At 42.3% G+C, this 18,053-nt stretch overlaps 1 protein-coding gene across 3 annotated transcripts in view; it reads right to left on the bottom strand.

Annotated features, from left to right (window-relative positions):
• The window catches only part of FAM107A (family with sequence similarity 107 member A), a 435,693-nt gene that overhangs the window by 29,002 nt on the left and 388,638 nt on the right, over nt 1-18,053 (bottom strand). For all 3 annotated transcript variants that reach the window (XR_011198635.1, XM_069206548.1, XM_069206546.1), the window contains exon 3: nt 3,043-3,193. Coding sequence is in view for 2 of the 3 variants with exons in the window: in XM_069206548.1 (XP_069062649.1) it covers nt 3,043-3,193 (151 nt within the window). In the remaining variant the exon portion in view is untranslated. The remainder of the gene's footprint in view (nt 1-3,042; nt 3,194-18,053) is intronic.

Below are 18,053 nucleotides of genomic sequence, written 5' to 3'. Positions count from 1 at the left end.
GTCCAGAATGTGACAGTCCAGTACAGGGTTCACAAACTGAACTAAGGAAGCAATAGGTGATGTAGGAAATTGGGCTACTGGTTGAGGGGGGTGGAAACCTACTCAAGCAGCAACTACAATTCTTGTCAGTGTCAAACACAAGCAATCCCCAAATTATCCTCCTGTGCTTTAGACTCTGGAAACTAGGCACAAAATCAGTCAGGATTAACATAGAAGCAGTTTTAAACATGTAGGTGCAAATAGTACTTAAAAGCACAAAGCACCAACTGTGGTTATTTTGTCACTCTGTGAACAAACTGTGACAAACTCACAAGTTCAGGCCTACCGCAATGGAATGTGGGCCAGGTACAGGGACCAAGTCAGTGCTCTGGGGCTGCGATGTAAGGTACTGAGTTGAGATGTGTCACGCAGCAGAAGTTCTGAGGGGCTGCAGGGCTGCAATGCGAGGTCCTAAACAGAGGATGTGCTGAGCAGTGGTGGTTCTGTGTAGTTGTGGGGCTGCGATGCGAGGTCCCGTGTCAAGGATGCATCACACAGTAATGACTCTGAGGAGCATCACGGTCCACCATTGGGGTGGGTGGCACAGTGGTGATTCTGAAGCGGGGTTACAAGGCAATGCCTTGCAGTGCATTAGTTCTGCTAGGACCCTAGCTGGGTAGTAGAACTGCTTCAAGCCCACTTCCAAGGGTCAAGGACTGGGGTGGCATATCACACAGAAGGCGGAGTCCAGGTGCAGGGTACATGGTGGTTAGAGCATTTTCTGATCTTGAGGCTCTGATCAGGAGGCCAACCAATCACCCCTTGAAGTCACTGTGGTAGTCCTGGGTTCAAGATGCAGGTTCAGTCCTTCTCACTCAGGGTGCAGAGCAGCAGGGCAGCCGAGTAGAATTCATTCTTGCAGCACAGCAGCACAGTAGCCCTTCTTCAGAGTCGTCCACAGGTACAGGTGTGTACTGAAGGATTGCATCTCAGGGCCCACTACTTACACATTCTGCTCACTTTGAAGTGGGAGAGGCTTCTAGCGCCTTCTCCGTATACAGGTGTCTTAATTTTCCAGCCTCCATGCCCTGGTCCAGCTTGCATGGGGCCACAAAAGATTAGTAGGAAATCCTTTGTGAGTTTCCTAAGTTAGAACCTTTATAGTAGGTGACAGCGCTGCCCCTCATCAAGTCAGAGATGGTCTATCGTGTCAAAACCTACTGTCTGGGAGTAATGCAGGAAGACCAACTGCCCGCTACACCTATTCCTGTGATCCAGGATACAGGTTGCAGGCACCAAATGATTGGGACAAGAAAATGCATCTTTTCTAATAGTGGCTTTTTCAGACTTGTGACTTAAAATCCTACTTTAGCATTAAAAAGGGTTTTAAATCACAATTCTTTAGAGACCAAACATGAACTTCCTACCTATCCTCATCACTTATAAAATGTAATTGGGTAATCCAATGTTATCCTATTGCAAGAGGCATGTCTTGCGGTAGTAAAAAATAAGTTTAAAAGATTTTCACTACCAGGACATATAAAAGTTAAAGGTACATGTCCAGCTTTTTTAATAGACTGTACCGTTCCCAATGGGCTGTTTAGGGTCTACCCTAGGGGCGACATATATGTATCAAAAAGGAAGGTTTAGGCCTGGCAAAAGGTTTATTTTGGCAGGTCAAAATGGCAGTTTGAAACTGTACATACAAGCTGCAATGGCAGGCCTGAGACATGTTTAAAGGGCTATTTAAGTGGGTGGCTCAATCAGTCCTGCAGGCCCACTAGTAGCATTTAATTTACAGGCCCTGGTAATATGTTCTACCACTTTGCTAGAAACTCACAAGTAAATGAAATTTACCATTGGCTGTAAACCAATTTCACTATAAGAACACAAGCACTTTAGCACTGGTTGGCAGTGGTAAGCTGTGCAGTCTTAAGGCCAACAAAAATGAGTTCCCCAAAAACAGGAGGAGAGAAGGCAAAGCGGTTTTGGGATGACTCTGCAGACAGGGCTAAGTCCAGCAGGTGGGTTTTGAGAAGTGGGTGCAATAGTGCATGATATTTAGCAAGCAGAGTCTCTTGGTTGTTATTAAGGACTCCTGCTCCAGCCGCACAATCTTTCAGCAGTCATAAGTTTTTGTGCCATGCTGTGCCACACTGGTACAAGCAGCATTTGGTTAAGAGGAGAGCGGCCTATTTATGGGGCAGACAAAAAATGTATTAATATTTAATTCTTCTCTTACACTTTTGTTCATACTTTATTGTTTGATACATTTTTACACCATTTAGTTATTGTGAGTACCCATAATATTGAAGATTTGCTACCTTGGAAGTCAGAGTGCCCCCAGGTCAAATCCAGGAAGAGATATTAAGAAGAGACATCAGGACTCCTAGTTCTGCTCACAGAGGTTTTTCAACTTAAGTACATACATAAATATGCAACATCAAAAACGACTTCAGAAGTAAGCCTCTAGGGCAAATGGCAGATGCTGTCTTCAGTGGAACATCAAAGAACACGACTTTATGTTGCAACCATTAACCATTTTACCTCCACATTTAGCATATTTGAGAAACTACATCACAAAAATGTCTCTGGACTCTTATTTACTGTTACTGGAGTTATGGAATATTGTGAGGGCAGTTATACATTTCCCTATTTTTTTAAAACGGAGTAGAAAGGTTGCAATTTAGCAATGTCGGCAGCTACTGCACAGCAACGTTTCAATAAAAACGTGGGGCCTGATTTTGAGTTTGACGGACGGGCTACTCCGTCACAAACGTGCGGGATGTCCCGTCTGCTTACTTATGGGCGCATTACGATACAATGCACTTGTGATTACGAGGGGGTTAGTTTCCGTCACGTTTGTGACGGTGTACCCGTCTGCCAATCAAATCAGAACCTATGTTTTAATACTCATGAAACAAGCCCCCCTTTTTTGCACAGCGGGTCATTTTCTGTTCGTCATGGTGGGTCACCAAGTGAGAAAGGCGGGGAAGGGAGAAGATAAGGGAAAGGAGCATGACACAGGCGACGTTACTCATTCATTATCAGAGCCGGACGTACCTGGTCGAGTCTCTGCTGCCTCCTCAGGAGCTCTTGTTCAAAGGGGGACGGCAGTGGTTTTGTCTCCTCCTGTTTTTGTCGAATCATCTGATCGCGCCGCCTGTGTTCCAGCACTCGCTGCAGCTCCGGCTTGCTATCAAGCCCCAGGCCTCTGTGAGAAGAAAGGATTTTATGCCGTCATAACTGGGCTCCAGTTTAACTATGGGCCTTCTCTTCACTTGCTCCACATTGTGTCGAGCTGAGTTACACGAAAAATGCATCAAGTGCTGGAAACTAAGGGCCAGATGTAGCAAAGGGTTTGCGCCTCGCAAACGGCGAAAATCGCCGTTTGCGAGGCGCAAAAGCCTCTTTGCTATTCAGAAATGCATATTGCGAGTCGGGACCGACTCGCAATATGCATTTCAGAATCGCAAATAGGAAGGGGTGTTCCCTTCCTATTTGCGATTCGGAGTGGAATGCAATTCCATTTGTGACCGCATATGCGGTCGCAAATGGAGTCGCAGTTACCATCCACTTGAAGTGGATGGTAACCCACTCGCAAATTGGAAGGGGTCCCCATGGGACCCCTTCCACTTTGTGAATGGACCCACAAATATTTTTTCAGGGCAGGGAGTGGTCCCTTGGACCACTCCCTGCCCTGAAAAAATACCGAAACTAAAGGTTTCGTTTTTTTTTTTAAGTGCAGCTCGTTTTCCTTTAAGGAAAACGGGCTACACTTAAAAAAAAAAAAACTGCTTTATTTAAAGCAGTCACGAACATGGAGGTCTGCTGACGACAGCAGGCCTCTATGTTTGCGAGTGCCTAGACTTGCTATGGGGCCGCAATTAGCGACCCACCTCATGAATATTAATGAGGTGGGTCATTGCGATCCCATAGCGAGTCGCAGTCGGTGTCTGAGACACCGTACTGCATACCAATTTGCGAGTTGCAAATTGCGAGTCGCAGGGACTCGCAATTTGCAAGTCGCAAATTGGCGTTTTGCTACATCTGGCCCTAAATTCGAAGAAAGTACACTTACTCTACAACTTTGTTCATGCAGAAAGTATTCAGTTCTTAATGCTCGAGGACAGTTTTTAGTATAACATTCATATTACACGTGAAAGGCATGAGCCACCGAGCAACCAAGTCCTGACCAGAACTATCAGATATTACTTCCAAGTTTTATCATACATTTGCCACACAATGTGTTCAAAGCAGGATTCACTTTGGGGATCCTTGTAATTGGGAATAGTTTGATAATCTCTTCCCAAATGTGCGGTGAAACAGAGGGGATTTTCTTTTTAAATTAATGTATGTATTGATGTGTTTTTAAAGAGTACTCTGTACCCAAACGTCGGGATATTCAGATCAGGTTGAAGCCCTTCAATGTAAAGGGTTATTTGATAGCGGTTTATACAAACATTAAATATATTGTTTTTTTTTTTAAGGTCAACAAGGAAACGTGGTGAAAATGATACTGCTGTTTAAAAGTATGCCGTCTATATTTGTGTGGCAATGGCATGATGAGTTTCGACACCCAGTAAACTTACCCGTTTATCCTTCAATGATCAAAGAAGTGAATAATTACAATTCGTATTTGATTGCAGGACTAAGAAACGACATCGCTGCTGTAGTAAACGTTTATACAAGTTTTTTTATCACCCTCACATCAGTAAAATAATTCTAAATCAACAACTGCATTTGGAGTAATTTTATAATGGATCCTTAACTAGGAAGATAAAATAAGATTACATACACCACTTTGCACAAACTACCTTTTCTACACCATTAGGTGTCGCTGCAGAACCACTTTCACGATTGAAGCATTAGCACATTTCAACATTCACCAAGTCTCGAATCAAATGGATGTACTCATGAACTCTATGGAAACCATTAATTATACAAACATTATACAGTGCTTGCAGTAACACTCACTTTTTTCTTCCATTACACTTCCCATTTTCCTGTCAGTTCACTTACATGCACATTTCCAACGTGTTCGATTGGGCAATGCTCAAAACCATCCTGCATGTAGGTTGTACTATCAAGGAAGGCCTGGTTCTATGCCACGTTTACAAGTCTGGTAATGCGTCAGATTCCAAGCCACCTCAGAGGTGGCATAGAAGTGACGCAGTGGGGAGAAATATCTTTATTTCTCCCCGTTTTTTCCTCTTTCTCTTCTTTCTATGTGTGCTGCATTCAAAATACTTGCACCATGATGCAAGAGTGCGTGCGTTGGTGCTAGGCAGCAGTCTGTGCGCCAGCGCAGGGAGAGAGGACAGAAATGAGACATATTTTGTCGATATGGTGCATTTCTGCCCTTTCCCGGAGGTGCAATGTGGAGCAGCAAGACATCTGCTGCGCCACCCTGTGCCACAGGACTTGTAAATAATCCCCTAAGGTGTTTGTGATGTTTAGCAAGAGATACACATCCTACCAGCATCATGGGTTTAAATGTATTAACATATGATCAATGCCCTGTCATATCAAGGTTTTCAAGACAGAACCATTTATTCCAAACAGCACATGTGTTTGGCATCAGAGGTAGTGTATATTACAGATAGGAAGAGAGTTGTTCAGGCATTATATTGTTACTTATACCTGTTTGGATTTCAATTGCAGGAAATGTCTGCCTCATGCATTGAACAGAAAGATAGTTACAAAGAAATAGTTAAAAGGCATCTACTTTTACTGTCTAGCTTGATGGTGAAGAAATGCCAAATCCCTCTTATTTGCCTTTAGTTGTTCATTCAAATCTGCAACAATAGCTCCCTCAAGTCATCGTCTTGTGGCAGGCTTGATATCTTAGATACTGTTATGTTATAAAGATTTATATAGCGCCAAACTGCCAACGGCCTCGTAGCGCTTATACAGCCATAGTGCTGACATACTGCTCAAAAATTATTCAAAAGGTTTAAGTTTTAAATAGCCAGGTCTTCAGTTCTTTCCTGAACAACAACTCTTGAGAATTAACTCTCAACTTGAGAGGGAGATTATTCCAAAGTAAAGCACCTTGGTAAGCTACCGATCTTCCTCCCCATCTGGCTTTCCTTGTGGTTGGAACTTTAGCCAGATTAGCTGATGAGGATCTAAGAGATCTTGCTGGAGTGTAAGCCTGAATAAGAGTTTTCAACAATTCAGGTCCCTTATCGAATATAGATCTGTGAACGTGGCACAGGGCCTTGAACTGAATCCTTTCTGCTACCGTGAGCCAGTGTAAAGAAACAATTCCTGGCCGTATTGCGTGGTGTTTAGGGATGTCTAGTAGCAAACGACCCGCTGCATTTTGTACTCTTTGCAGTCTCTGAATTACATATTTCGGGGAACCAACAAACAACGCATTTCCATAGTCAATCCGGGCACCAATCAGTGCCTGGACAACCAGTCTCCTCGCTGTGAAAGGTAAAAAAGTTAAAACCTTCCTCAAGGTCCTTAGCAGAGCAAAGGCAGTTCCTGCTACTCTGTTTGCATGTTGGGCCATTGAGAGAAGGGGATCCAGCCATTCCCCGAGGCTTTTAATCAAACCTTTAGGAGGGGGAAGGGTCGATATTCCTCTCAATATGCTAGAATTAAGAGGAGGAATTTTATTTCCAAAAAACATAACCTCAGTTTTATCATCGTTAAGTTTTAGTTTACTATCAGTCATCCAGGTTGCAACTGCCTTCATACAAGGGCCTAGGGCACTGCCCATATCCGGATGGGAGTTGGAAAAGGAGACTATCAGCTGCGTATCATCGGCATAAGAGACTAAGTTCAGTCCAAAGGGCTCAACTATGCCTGCCAATGGCCTCATGTAGATGTTAAAAAGTAATGGGCTCAAGGCCGAGCCCTGAGGAACACCACAGCTGCTAAAGGTGCTCCTAGAGATACATCCTCTGTCAAGTACCTGAAAAGACCTTCCATGTAGGAAGGAGCAAATCCAGTCTAACGCCAACCCAGCAATTCCACATCCTTGTATCCTTTCTATAAGGATTTTTAAATCAACTGTATCAAAGGCCGCACTTAGGTCAAGGAGGATAATCGGGGTATCCATACCTAAGTCCATCCTCTTCCTTGCCTCTTCTGTTATAGCAATTAAGGCAGTTTCAGTGCCATGTTTAGGTATGAAACCCATCTGGGTCGGATGTATAAAATTATATTCTTCCAGAAATGAGGATAACTGAGAGTGTACATGTTTCTCCGTCAGTTTGGCGATTAAGGGCAACAAAGAGATAGGTCTATAGTTACTCAGTATCTTAGGATCCAAGCTGGTTTTCTTCAGGAGTGGCTTGACAATGGCTTGTTTCCAGTGATCAGGTACTATGCCATCACTCAGAGAATTACACAGATTTAACCTCTCAGTTTTTCTGCCTGAGGGTACTAACTAGTAGACCCATTTCACACCTCTCTCTATATCTATTCAGTAGTGATTCCCATCATCCCCTTGGTACTTACAGAATAATTATTTGGAAATCAAATTAAATCAGCATTATTCCTTAGTGTCAGTTACTTTTGTTTTTCACATAAAACTACCTCCTTTTAATATGACTATACTAAGGAGGCTTTTGTTTGTCATATCCAAGTTGGAATGCTGTTTAAGAGAAATGGTCCCATGCTGTAGATTTTTAAAGCTTTCTTTGAACAGATACAGAAGTTGTCTAACAGAAAATCATATTTTCTTTCTTTGGATAGTGAGCTGTTGAACCTAAGGCGTTGCCATCAAATCTTGTTCAGCTATGGTACCTCATTCAGTCATTCAGTGGTAGAAACAGGGTTGTAAGAATAAAAAAGAGCATCATTTTTCTTTCAAGGTTGAATGGAAAGAATGCCTGGCACAAGGTAGTTAACCATCCCACTAAATGCGTGGGAGAATTAAATCACCAACCATCGGAGCGCAGTTTAGAAAAAAAAAACTTTAAAAAAAATAATTTAATCACGATCTGAGGAGAAAAAAGTACAGGTGTTTCTTTCTGACCCTATGCAAGTAGACATTGTCAGAGGCCTTATATCTAAGGAAGAAAGTGATGACGTACACAGAATTTGTGTCTATAATGTTACAGGTCAGACCATTTTGTTAAAGGCTTCTTAGGTAAACCTAACTCATTCAAGAATCAAGCTCGGGTAACTTTACTTTTAGAAAGACATCAGCCACTAAAAACCTAGATTATTTGATAATTAATGGGCTGTCTTGTTGAGTGAAGAAACAAATCCTGTTCCAAGATGGGTGGTTAGTATTTTGTGTTCTGGAGTACCTCACATTATAATTCCAATGAGAATGATTCATTTGGAAAGGATGCAGTAATCCCAGAACTTTTAGGTTCTACAGTTTCACGGAAACTCTAGAACAGTACAATTACATATACAAATGACTATTTAAACTTCTTTTGGGAATCACTCTTAAAAGATCTGTTTTTGATTTGGTAGATGGTGGTACATTTAAGGTTATTCTGGGTATGCCATAGCTGGCTTAATAAAACCCCTTAATTGATTGGGTAGATTGAACTGTACATTTGAAGACAGATTTTAGTAAGAGTCGTTGTTTGCTTTCTTGCAATATCGTAAATATTATCCATCTACATCTACAGCAATACCCGAGGGATTGCTATTCCTTAAGTAACTGGGTGTGACAATTCTGAATGCCATTTTTAGACAACGTTTAGTGATGTATTTCATAAGAAGAAAGGTACTTGTTGCCCACTCAAAGGAGTATTGAAGTTTGTGCTTCGATACCTTGTAGTCAAGTTTATGCACTCACACTTTACCTTAAACATTATTTAGAGGGAATCTGGCTACTGAGATCAGTAGGCATGCAAAGTCAGCAGCTCTTCACTACTGTTTAGTGCCTAAACAAGGGGATGAACTTTAAACTTGTATTATTTACAGATAACTTAATAGGTTCACAGAGAAGAGCCATTCTCCACTATCACTGATCATTAAATTAGAATCTCAGATTCAAAATGCAAAAAATATTCACATAATTAGTTCTTAAGAGCACATACCACCTTACAGTCCCCTACAGTTCCTCTTTCTCCGCTTCAACTATTTGTCTCACATATCATACCAGGTGTAGTCAGTAAAGATTGTAGTTCATAAGGACATAAAAGTGTATTGCTCCTGTAGGAGCCAAGGTTATTGCCATCTGACTGAAATTAAGTGAGGGGCTTAGTTACCTTACAAAAATAAACATACTTTGGTTCAGTGCTTAATTTGTGCAGATGGTTGCAGGCATCAGCACTCATTTTGCAAATAGGACCTATTTTTCATAAGCAGACTTTGACCCAAAACAAGACAGAAAAGGGAGAAAAAATGAGAAAGCAAATTATAGTAAACAGTGACAAAAGGAGAAAGAACCAACAAGAGCGCCACATAAACTAGACAACCCTGCCTCATAATTTCCTCTTTTCCTGCCATATAGTTCCAGTGGCCGAACATTTAACTAAATCACTTCCATTTACCTTCTTTCTCTATCTTAAAACATATATAGTTATCATATAAACCTTTATCAGAAATAGCCTTTTTTGCATTAGAGTGTAATGCTTCAAAACACCATAAGAAAAATATAATTTTGGATGCATTGGAGGGTGAAAGGAAAGAGGGAGTCAGGAGTAACGATGGAGAGGACAAGTGACATAGTAGCAGTGTCATAGGCCCTGGAGTAAGAAAGGCTCAATATAGAACTGAGAAACACACCCCCAACATAACCACATCATAGAAGGGATCTCAAGCTGGGGAGATTATGCGATAGTGTAGTGTATGGCTCACACTGTTGAAAGGGCTTGGATGCATCTTTGAGTATGAGGTCTGTCACTGCCTTTGAGGTGAATCTTGCTGCCCCTGTCAGCAAAGGAATTACTGGTTTAAGCTTCTTGTTTATTATCCAGCAGTGCATGTCATGGTAGAAGGCACTTGGTTGGCGAAGGTTGCCTCAGATAAGGAAATAGAAGGCCACGATCAGGAGGTCAACAAAGAATCTAAACACATAACCAAATTCATTTGTTATGCAAAGGCGGCCACTACATGGCAGAAAATGATTCACTCTAGTCTGTAGTTTCTCTTGATTTCAGGGGCATTCATTCGCTTGCAGTAACAAAAGAGGCAGACACCCTTAACAATAAACACCACATGCTAGAATCAGACCCAATGAGGGGACTCCAGAGAGCCCCTAGGTTCCCCTCTCTGATCCTGTCAACCATTCGATGCCATTGTACAATGAAGGAGCCGAATCACTACCAAACAAACCTCGCATACGAGTCAAGGAGCCCAGGAACACATCGCAGACAGTCAAAATGAGTTGTGGATTGATTCCAGTGTGATACAGATTATAAGTGCATTACTAATTAAACTTCACCTCGGTGGTGTTCTGGAACAGATAATGACTAGAGATGGAGGAAGTGGGGAAGAAACGTAGCTTACAGGGGTCTTGTCACATGGTAAAGCCGTTAGCGCTTCACAAATTGCAGACAAGGTAATAAGACCACCTGCCTTGACTTGGAACATGGAGGATGGATAATGTCAAATTCAACGTAGGCTGCTATTCAAGAACCGTTTTCAACTGCAGAAGACAATGAGTGCTTTATCACCCTGAAATGTCCCCAAACATGTTCTACTCGGTCACTCATGTAAATTACAAACTTCATTGAAAGCACATAAATGCACAAAGTCCAGGGTGCTCAAGTTTCCCGGTTATATGCGTGAGCTGCTCACCCTGACACAGAGGAGGTTTTTTGCTTTGTATTCTGAGGCATATAGTTCTGTTTAAAGCATTATAAACTCAGGAATAAGAGTCCGAGAATGAATAGGAAAAACCTGGTCTGGATGACCTACACACAGTATGTCTTTGCAAAGTTGAGAGCACCGATTAACGAATCATTGTAGTTTTAAATACTTATTTGCATGTGAATTTGTTTTGTGCGGCTCAAAACTTTGCAATGTAAATGTATATTCAAGGCTCTAAACTGTGCGCTATTAAGAATTCACGCACATGAATTTCTTTTAAATACTTGGCACTGTTAAAGACTCTCTCTCGTTCCTTAGAGAAGTGCAGCTTCCGGGCTTATCATACATACAATAACAGTGTACCAGCCCCACAACACTGGGGTCTGAGCGCGCGTGTCTGTAGCATGAGAATGTAAACACGCCCCGGCCACGGGAGTCTTAGGGAGTATGGTGCCCCCATGACATGTTCTGAAAAGCCACTGAGACAAGTTAGCCCCAAGAGCCACCACCAATATTAACTTTTTTCTTATTTCAGGGCTGCTAAAATATGAATTTTAAGACAAAGTTATCGTATTTTTAAATATAGAACAAAATACAGAGACACCTCCTGAATATCGAAATCAGGGAAAAGGTTGGTTGGTTATGTGATAACAGTGCCTGATGAATGACCACCACCACCACCCTAGGCTGTTGCTATTCTTGCGCTGGTTTCAATGGTAAACACCATCGAGTCCCACGCGAGGCCTCTGGAACATATGTTTTACGCGAATGAAGCCTGGAGGCGGCAACAGCATCTTCCGAGCACAGTGACACACTGCCTGGTCTCCCCCTAACCTGGTGCAAGCAGTCTCAACAAGCAGATTCAAAGGGCCACAGCCGCCATGAGCATCATGCTCACACAGCATGTGTGCAGGAAAGGACTTATTTAACCAAGCATTTGCAATGCAAAGGGTCTGGCATTTGCGCGAGTTAGAGCTATTAGCATTGTAAACTCCTAAACAAACTTTGCTTGCCACATAACGTGAAAGAAAAATGAGCGCGATTGCGCTATGTAAAACCCAGGGCAATCGCTCTGCGTGGAAAATAAAAAGATAAAGTAGTGCAGAAACCAGGCTGAAAACATGGAGCCTTGTATGTTTTCAGTAGTTGGCCGGTGCGCTCGAGGAGGGCTAAACACCGGAAAAGGCATGTCGTTTGTATGCCTTTCACTAATGAAATCAAGTGGATTTTAAAAGGCAATCCCACAAACCAATGAAAGTGACAGGCGGGACATGGGTGTGGTTAAAAGCCCAAAGAGAGATTACAACAGGGATGGAGCGCTTGTGCGCTCAAACCTAAAAAGGGGACTGGGATAAGTGCCTGTGTTCAGGAAGGAAAGAGAAGAAGGGAACTGGGAGGCATGGTAAAGTTGCAGGATGTACTGTTCAAAATATGGAAAGATCAAAGGTCCTGTGGATAACAGAGCTAAAAGGGCACATGAGTTCATTTGTGGCCGATACGGTAGGATAAAGTTTGTTAAGGAAATCCTCAATAATGATATCAGACACTACTCCAACTAAAGATGTTGTTTGTTAACAAACAGGAAATGTTTTAATACTTTGGAAAGGAGCGAGAGTGGATATTGTAGCATTAAATACGAATATCCTATTGAGGAATTAAAAAAATACACAGTACCCAGTGAAAAATATGCATGTGGGAAGGGGCAAAGGAAAGGAAACATTCCACCTAACTAGGTGGACTGAATCTTGTGGTGCATTTAAATTTGGTGAAAACAATCAAAGTATTTTTGCTGGGTGTGCATGATGTTATTGTTGAAAGGGTGCAGTTTTAAATATTTGATCAAGTATGATGGGCTAAGAATGCCTACGTAGGATGATTATGATATATTGGCTTCATACAAAACAGTGACATTTGTTAGCAGACCATTACTATTTCAATCTAATTTTCAGGTCTTTTTTATACAAATCTGTTCAGTGTTGTGAACATCTTTGTTCTTTGGTGAGTCTTATGCAGTGCACCTTACCTGAAAGTTTACAGCGGAATCTTATCTTTAGAATGTTATCCTTAGAGTATGTTATGGTTTCTACACTTGAAGTTAGGGATTTTCTGTTGTCACACTGGCTGCTATTGTTTGCATGCCCACTTGGCTAAGAAACTTGCATCCTACCTGCTCAATAAAGTCTTTGTTCACCACTCTCTCTCACCACAGACTGCCACATATGAATGTTTTTATAAATAATTTTGTATTCATACAATTAACCCTTTACATTTTCAAAGCGGTTTTCACATGAGTGCTAAGCTGTTTATTGAAGTTAGATTGCATTGGCCTTCAACCATGTGTAGCTGTTTTAAATAAATGATAAGCACCCCACGTTTCCCCCTAGAAATTCAAACAAGGATTGTAAACGGTATCTGGAATTTGTGATTTTTATTTGCACAGGTTTTGATATTAAGCAATATATCATAGAAGAGTCAGTAAAATGTTTTTATGTCAACTGCATCCATCCTCTGAATTCCACTAACCTTTCTAGTGAAATCTTAGTAATGGCAATGTCTCCAACATTGCACTTCATTCCACTCTCCTAAAAATCCTCAAGGAATGGGTGGTGCTGAAAGGCTTTGTCCTCAACTAGCTATTGCCAAAATGGCAGTGCATAAAATTGAAAAATCTCTCTCCAGCTCCTCAAACCTCTACCACGGTGTTCCTCAAGCATATTTTCTATTTCCTACTGATTTTAGTCTTTTATGAGGCTCACTGCTTTCACCCTGAAACACTCCTATATCTAATACCTTTATGCTTAAAATACTTAGCTCTAATTGACAATTTCCACACATAAAGATACATAACCTATTGATGCATTAGCAAAAGAGTCATAGTATCATCTCAGATTCCTGTGTGATATTAAAACTGTTTTCCCAATACATGACTACAGAAAAGTGATCCAATCAAGGGTTCTATGGAGATTTGACTGTTGTAACTCCCTTATCTTAGAAACTCACAAGCTACAGTAAGACCCTCTCAGAGCAGCCCTGCACACTGCAGCGCGGGTGGTAGTTGACTCCAGAGTGCTTGATATTATTTCTCCATTTAGCAAATGGCTCCCTCCTGAGGCAAGAAGTATTTCTAAGCTAGCAAACAGACAAGGTCAGAATTTTCCAATAGTAACTTTAAAAAAGAGAGAAAACACATTTTGTTACAGGACCATTTACCTCGATGAGGGGACTGGATCTGTTACGGTGAACCAGACATTCTAGAAATTTCTCTTTATAGCTAGTGGGACTATCTGTATAAATAATGTCTAAATATGTTTATACATTTACAATTTGAGTTTATGTTCATCCATCTTGGTTTTGCAATATATTAATAACTGTTTACATTAATAATGTATTTTGTGTTTTCCTCTTAAACCATGTTAATAAGCTCCCACCTATATTATATGTATTGACTTTGCTTGTAAATTGCAACCCGTTCCTGGATAAAACAACTTGCCAGTTTCTAGGCCTGGGCTGCTGTGTTGCTATTTAGATTTGACCATCATTTGACCATTGACTCCATTTTGTGCGAGTGACTCCATTTTGTGCCCTGCTGCAGGTGAAGAGTCAGACACTGCTGGAACATACTATGTGGGATGCGGACTTGATAAGAGTTCACAAGGCTGAGACAATTTTTACTAAAGGAATGTTCAAATCTGTCTCAGAACAAACATTGGGAGCCTGGCCAGCTTCTATAGGTGTTTTTGACACTGATGAAATACAGCTACTGCCGCCCACTTTGAGACACCTCAGAGGTCAAGGGAACCTCAGGAGCCCATAGGGAACGCCTTGCCAGCCCCAAGGCTGGAGAAGAAGCTTACCCAATTGCCCCATTCAAGACCTCCACTTAGCAGTGGATGGCCCGGGGCTTGGCTCTTGACATTGACAGCTGTCAGTGGCCTCTGTTGGTTACTGTCCCTATGGACATAATTTTCCCTGAGTTGGGGACAGAAGTTGGACCCAAGGAGTGGAATGGGCCACATCACTTTATTTGCCATGGTGGTACTGTCTGCCTACTGGGATGCATCTGTGAGCAAATTAAGGTTAGGAGCTTAACAGATGGGGTCCGCAAATGAGGAGAAGGGTTCCCCATGGGTAGGTTCAGTGGCCCCAGAGACTATAGACAGAGGAGCCCAACTGAGTGCAGAAAGGTGTAGAACTGGCAAGTGCCCCTGCAGTAGTGGGCCATCGTCCATGTTCTATTGCCCTAAGAAGGGACGCCCATCAAAGTATTGATTAGTCTACCCTGGCTTTAGGCTAGAAGGGGGATATGTTGAAGAATTGCCTCTCTGAAGGCACCCCAAACATTTTGCCTTCCTCCTCTTCTTTTTCTGACCTCATTTTTGCTGGCTTTAGGACTACGGACACCTTACCACTGCTAACCAGTTCTAAAGTGCATGTGCTCTCTCCCTAGAAACATGGTAACATTGTCTCACACCCAACTGGCATATTTAATTTACTTGTAAGTCTCTAGTAAAGTGTACTACATGTACCCAGGGTGTGTAAGTTAAATGCTGCTAGTGGGCCTGCAGCTCTGATTGTGCCACCTACATAAGTAGCCCCTTAACCATGTCTCAGGCCTGCCATTGCAAGGCCTGTGTGTGCAGTTTCACTGCACTTCGACTTGGCATTTAAAAGTACTTCCCAAGCCTCAAACTCCCTTTTTTCTACAAGTCACCCCTAAGGTAGGCCCTAAGTAACCCATAGGGCAGGGTGCTATGTAGGTAAAAGGCAGGACATGGACATGTTTTATATGTCCTGGTAGTGGAAAACTCCTAAATTTGTTTTCCACTACTGTGAGGCTTTCTCCTTTCATAGACTAGCATTGAGACTGCCCTCATATACTTGTGAGTGGTAGATTCTGATCTGGAAGGATTAAACAGGTCATATTTAGTATGGCCAGAATGGTAATAGAACACCCTGCTTATTGGTGAGGTTGGATTTAATATTACTATTTTAGAAATACCACTTTTAGAAAGTGGTCATTTCTCTGCACCTAATAACATCTGTGCCTTCCAGCCTGTCTCCAATCCACATCTGGTCTGTGCTGGTTGACAGCTCCCTCCTGCATTTCACCCTGACAACCACAAACACAGGACACTCAGTCACATCTGCATTCATCTGCATACTGAATGGGTCTTCCCGTGCTGGAATGGTGGAGGACCTGACACTTAAATTTCAAAGGCCAGTGGCCTGCCCTCACACAATAGAGCGATAAACCCCCCAATGGGACCCTGGCAGACAGGACTGGGCTGAAAGGGGACTTGTGCCCTTCGAAACCACTCTTTGAAGTCTTCCCCACTTCAATGGCATTTTTGGGTATATAAACTGGGTCACTGACCCCACCAACTCAGACACTTCTGGACCTACACCTGCACCCTGTCAGAGGAGCTGTCTGGCTTCCCAAAGGATTCATCTGGATTGCTCTACTGAGAAGTACTGCTGCCCTGCTGTTGCCCTGCTGCCCTCTGACTTTGCTGGAAGGACCCTGCCTTCCCCCAGAAGTGCTCTCCAAGGGCTTGGATTGAGCTTGCCTCCTGTTTCTGAAGTCTCAGGGCCAACACAGTCTTCATCTCTTCAAGAAATTCCGCCTGTCAAAACCGATGCGAAGCCTGCATTGCAACAGAGAAATTGCCACACAGCCGAACGGAATGACGCAGCCTGACTTCCCGATTGGAAATTTGACACTGCGCCTACATTGCGATGGAAACATTTGATGCTTCACCCACAGGATTGATGCAGCTCCTGTGCCTTCTTCCAGCACATCAAGGATTTTCACGCATCGTCCCTGGGCGTCAAAATATCCCCGTATCGCAGTGAAGAACCAAGACTGCACTCTGAAAAATGACGCAAACCCCTTGTAGCGTTGAAAGAAACAACACATTGTTTGTGCCGCGTTGGAAAATCAGATGCAAAACCTTATTTTTCCGTGCATCTCCTCCTCTGCAGTCTCTGTGCGTCATTATTTTTTACGCATAGCAGGTAGTGTGTGTAACAAAGAGACAACTTTTTATTTCTAAGGATTGAGACTCTTTTGAACCATTTAAAAGTGATATTTCAACTTGTGCTTATTGGATCTTTGTCATTTCGACCTTATTTTATTCAGATAAATATCTATATTTCTAAACCTGTATGGTGTATTTTTGTGGTGTTTTCACTGTATTATTGTATGATTTATTGCACAAATACTTTACACATTGCCTTCTAAGTTAAGCCTGACTGCTCAGTGCCAAGATACCAGAGGGTGGACACAGGACAATTTGGATTGTGTGTGACTTACCCTGACGAAGATTGTGGTCCCTACTTGGACAAGGGTGTATACCTCTGCCAACAAGAGGCCCCATTTCTAACACTTCCCTTCTTAACACTTTTCAAGAATGTTTTCCCTGTACTGATAGAAAGAAGAGGCAGTGCTCATCTGTGGTGTGTAGCCTGAATTCTCTCCATCCCAACTTTAACAATAACCTTAGAAAAAGAAGAGGTAGGGGTCACCTCTAGAGTGTCGCCAGAGTGTTTCACAGTTTGCCATCTTTCTTTCTAGTTTATATAGAGTGGAGTTCAAAGAGGATCAGGAAGAGCTTAAAGTGTCCAAATTCCTTTTGGTGAAGTTTAGGCTAAAGGATATGGTCCTAAAATCCCCAGGATTATGATTGAGCAATAAGCTATAAGAGTTGCTCCTAACGCAACCACTTTAAAGTCTGGCTCCCTCTTCTATTCTGTGATCCTGCCCTCGCTGGTGAAAGCATAGGAAGCAGTGTGTGTAGACTAGCAGGTCCACCATGAAATAAGACAGCCTGCTGTGCAAGGGCCACCAACATGTGCTGCACATTCGGGAATGAAATGTAGCCCACAGTTCATGTAGTTTCAGTAAATCAAACATACTGAGCTTCCTTACAAAACAAAAATAACGAAGGAATGAGATCACCATTTGTGGATCTGAGCACCCACTGGCCAATCTCTCTACTGCAATAAAAGTAAAAAATCTTGTGCACGTGTAAAAGTGATCTGCTGCTAGTACGACTTGTCACCATATAGCCTGGGATGAAGTGCTAGTAGGAAATTTCATTGATACAATTTGGATATAGCCCAGTCATCAGAGCCCCACTAAACAAAGAAGCAAAAGGATGGAGCACTTTCAGAGGGTGCACATGATTGTTCAGTTCACTGAGCGGTGGAGGGGAGTAGAGATAACCAGTCTAACTGACAGCATAGGCTGGCATGGCATTTCCAAGCCATGCTAGGGCCTTTCATCTTGTTTATTGAGTTAAACATTTCTGATCTTGGGAGGACAATTAAATAATCCC

Source organism: Pleurodeles waltl, chromosome 9 (genome assembly GCF_031143425.1).
Source record: "Pleurodeles waltl isolate 20211129_DDA chromosome 9, aPleWal1.hap1.20221129, whole genome shotgun sequence".
NCBI classification, from domain to species: Eukaryota; Metazoa; Chordata; class Amphibia; order Caudata; family Salamandridae; genus Pleurodeles; species Pleurodeles waltl.
This window is presented reverse-complemented; position numbering and strand designations above follow the sequence as displayed.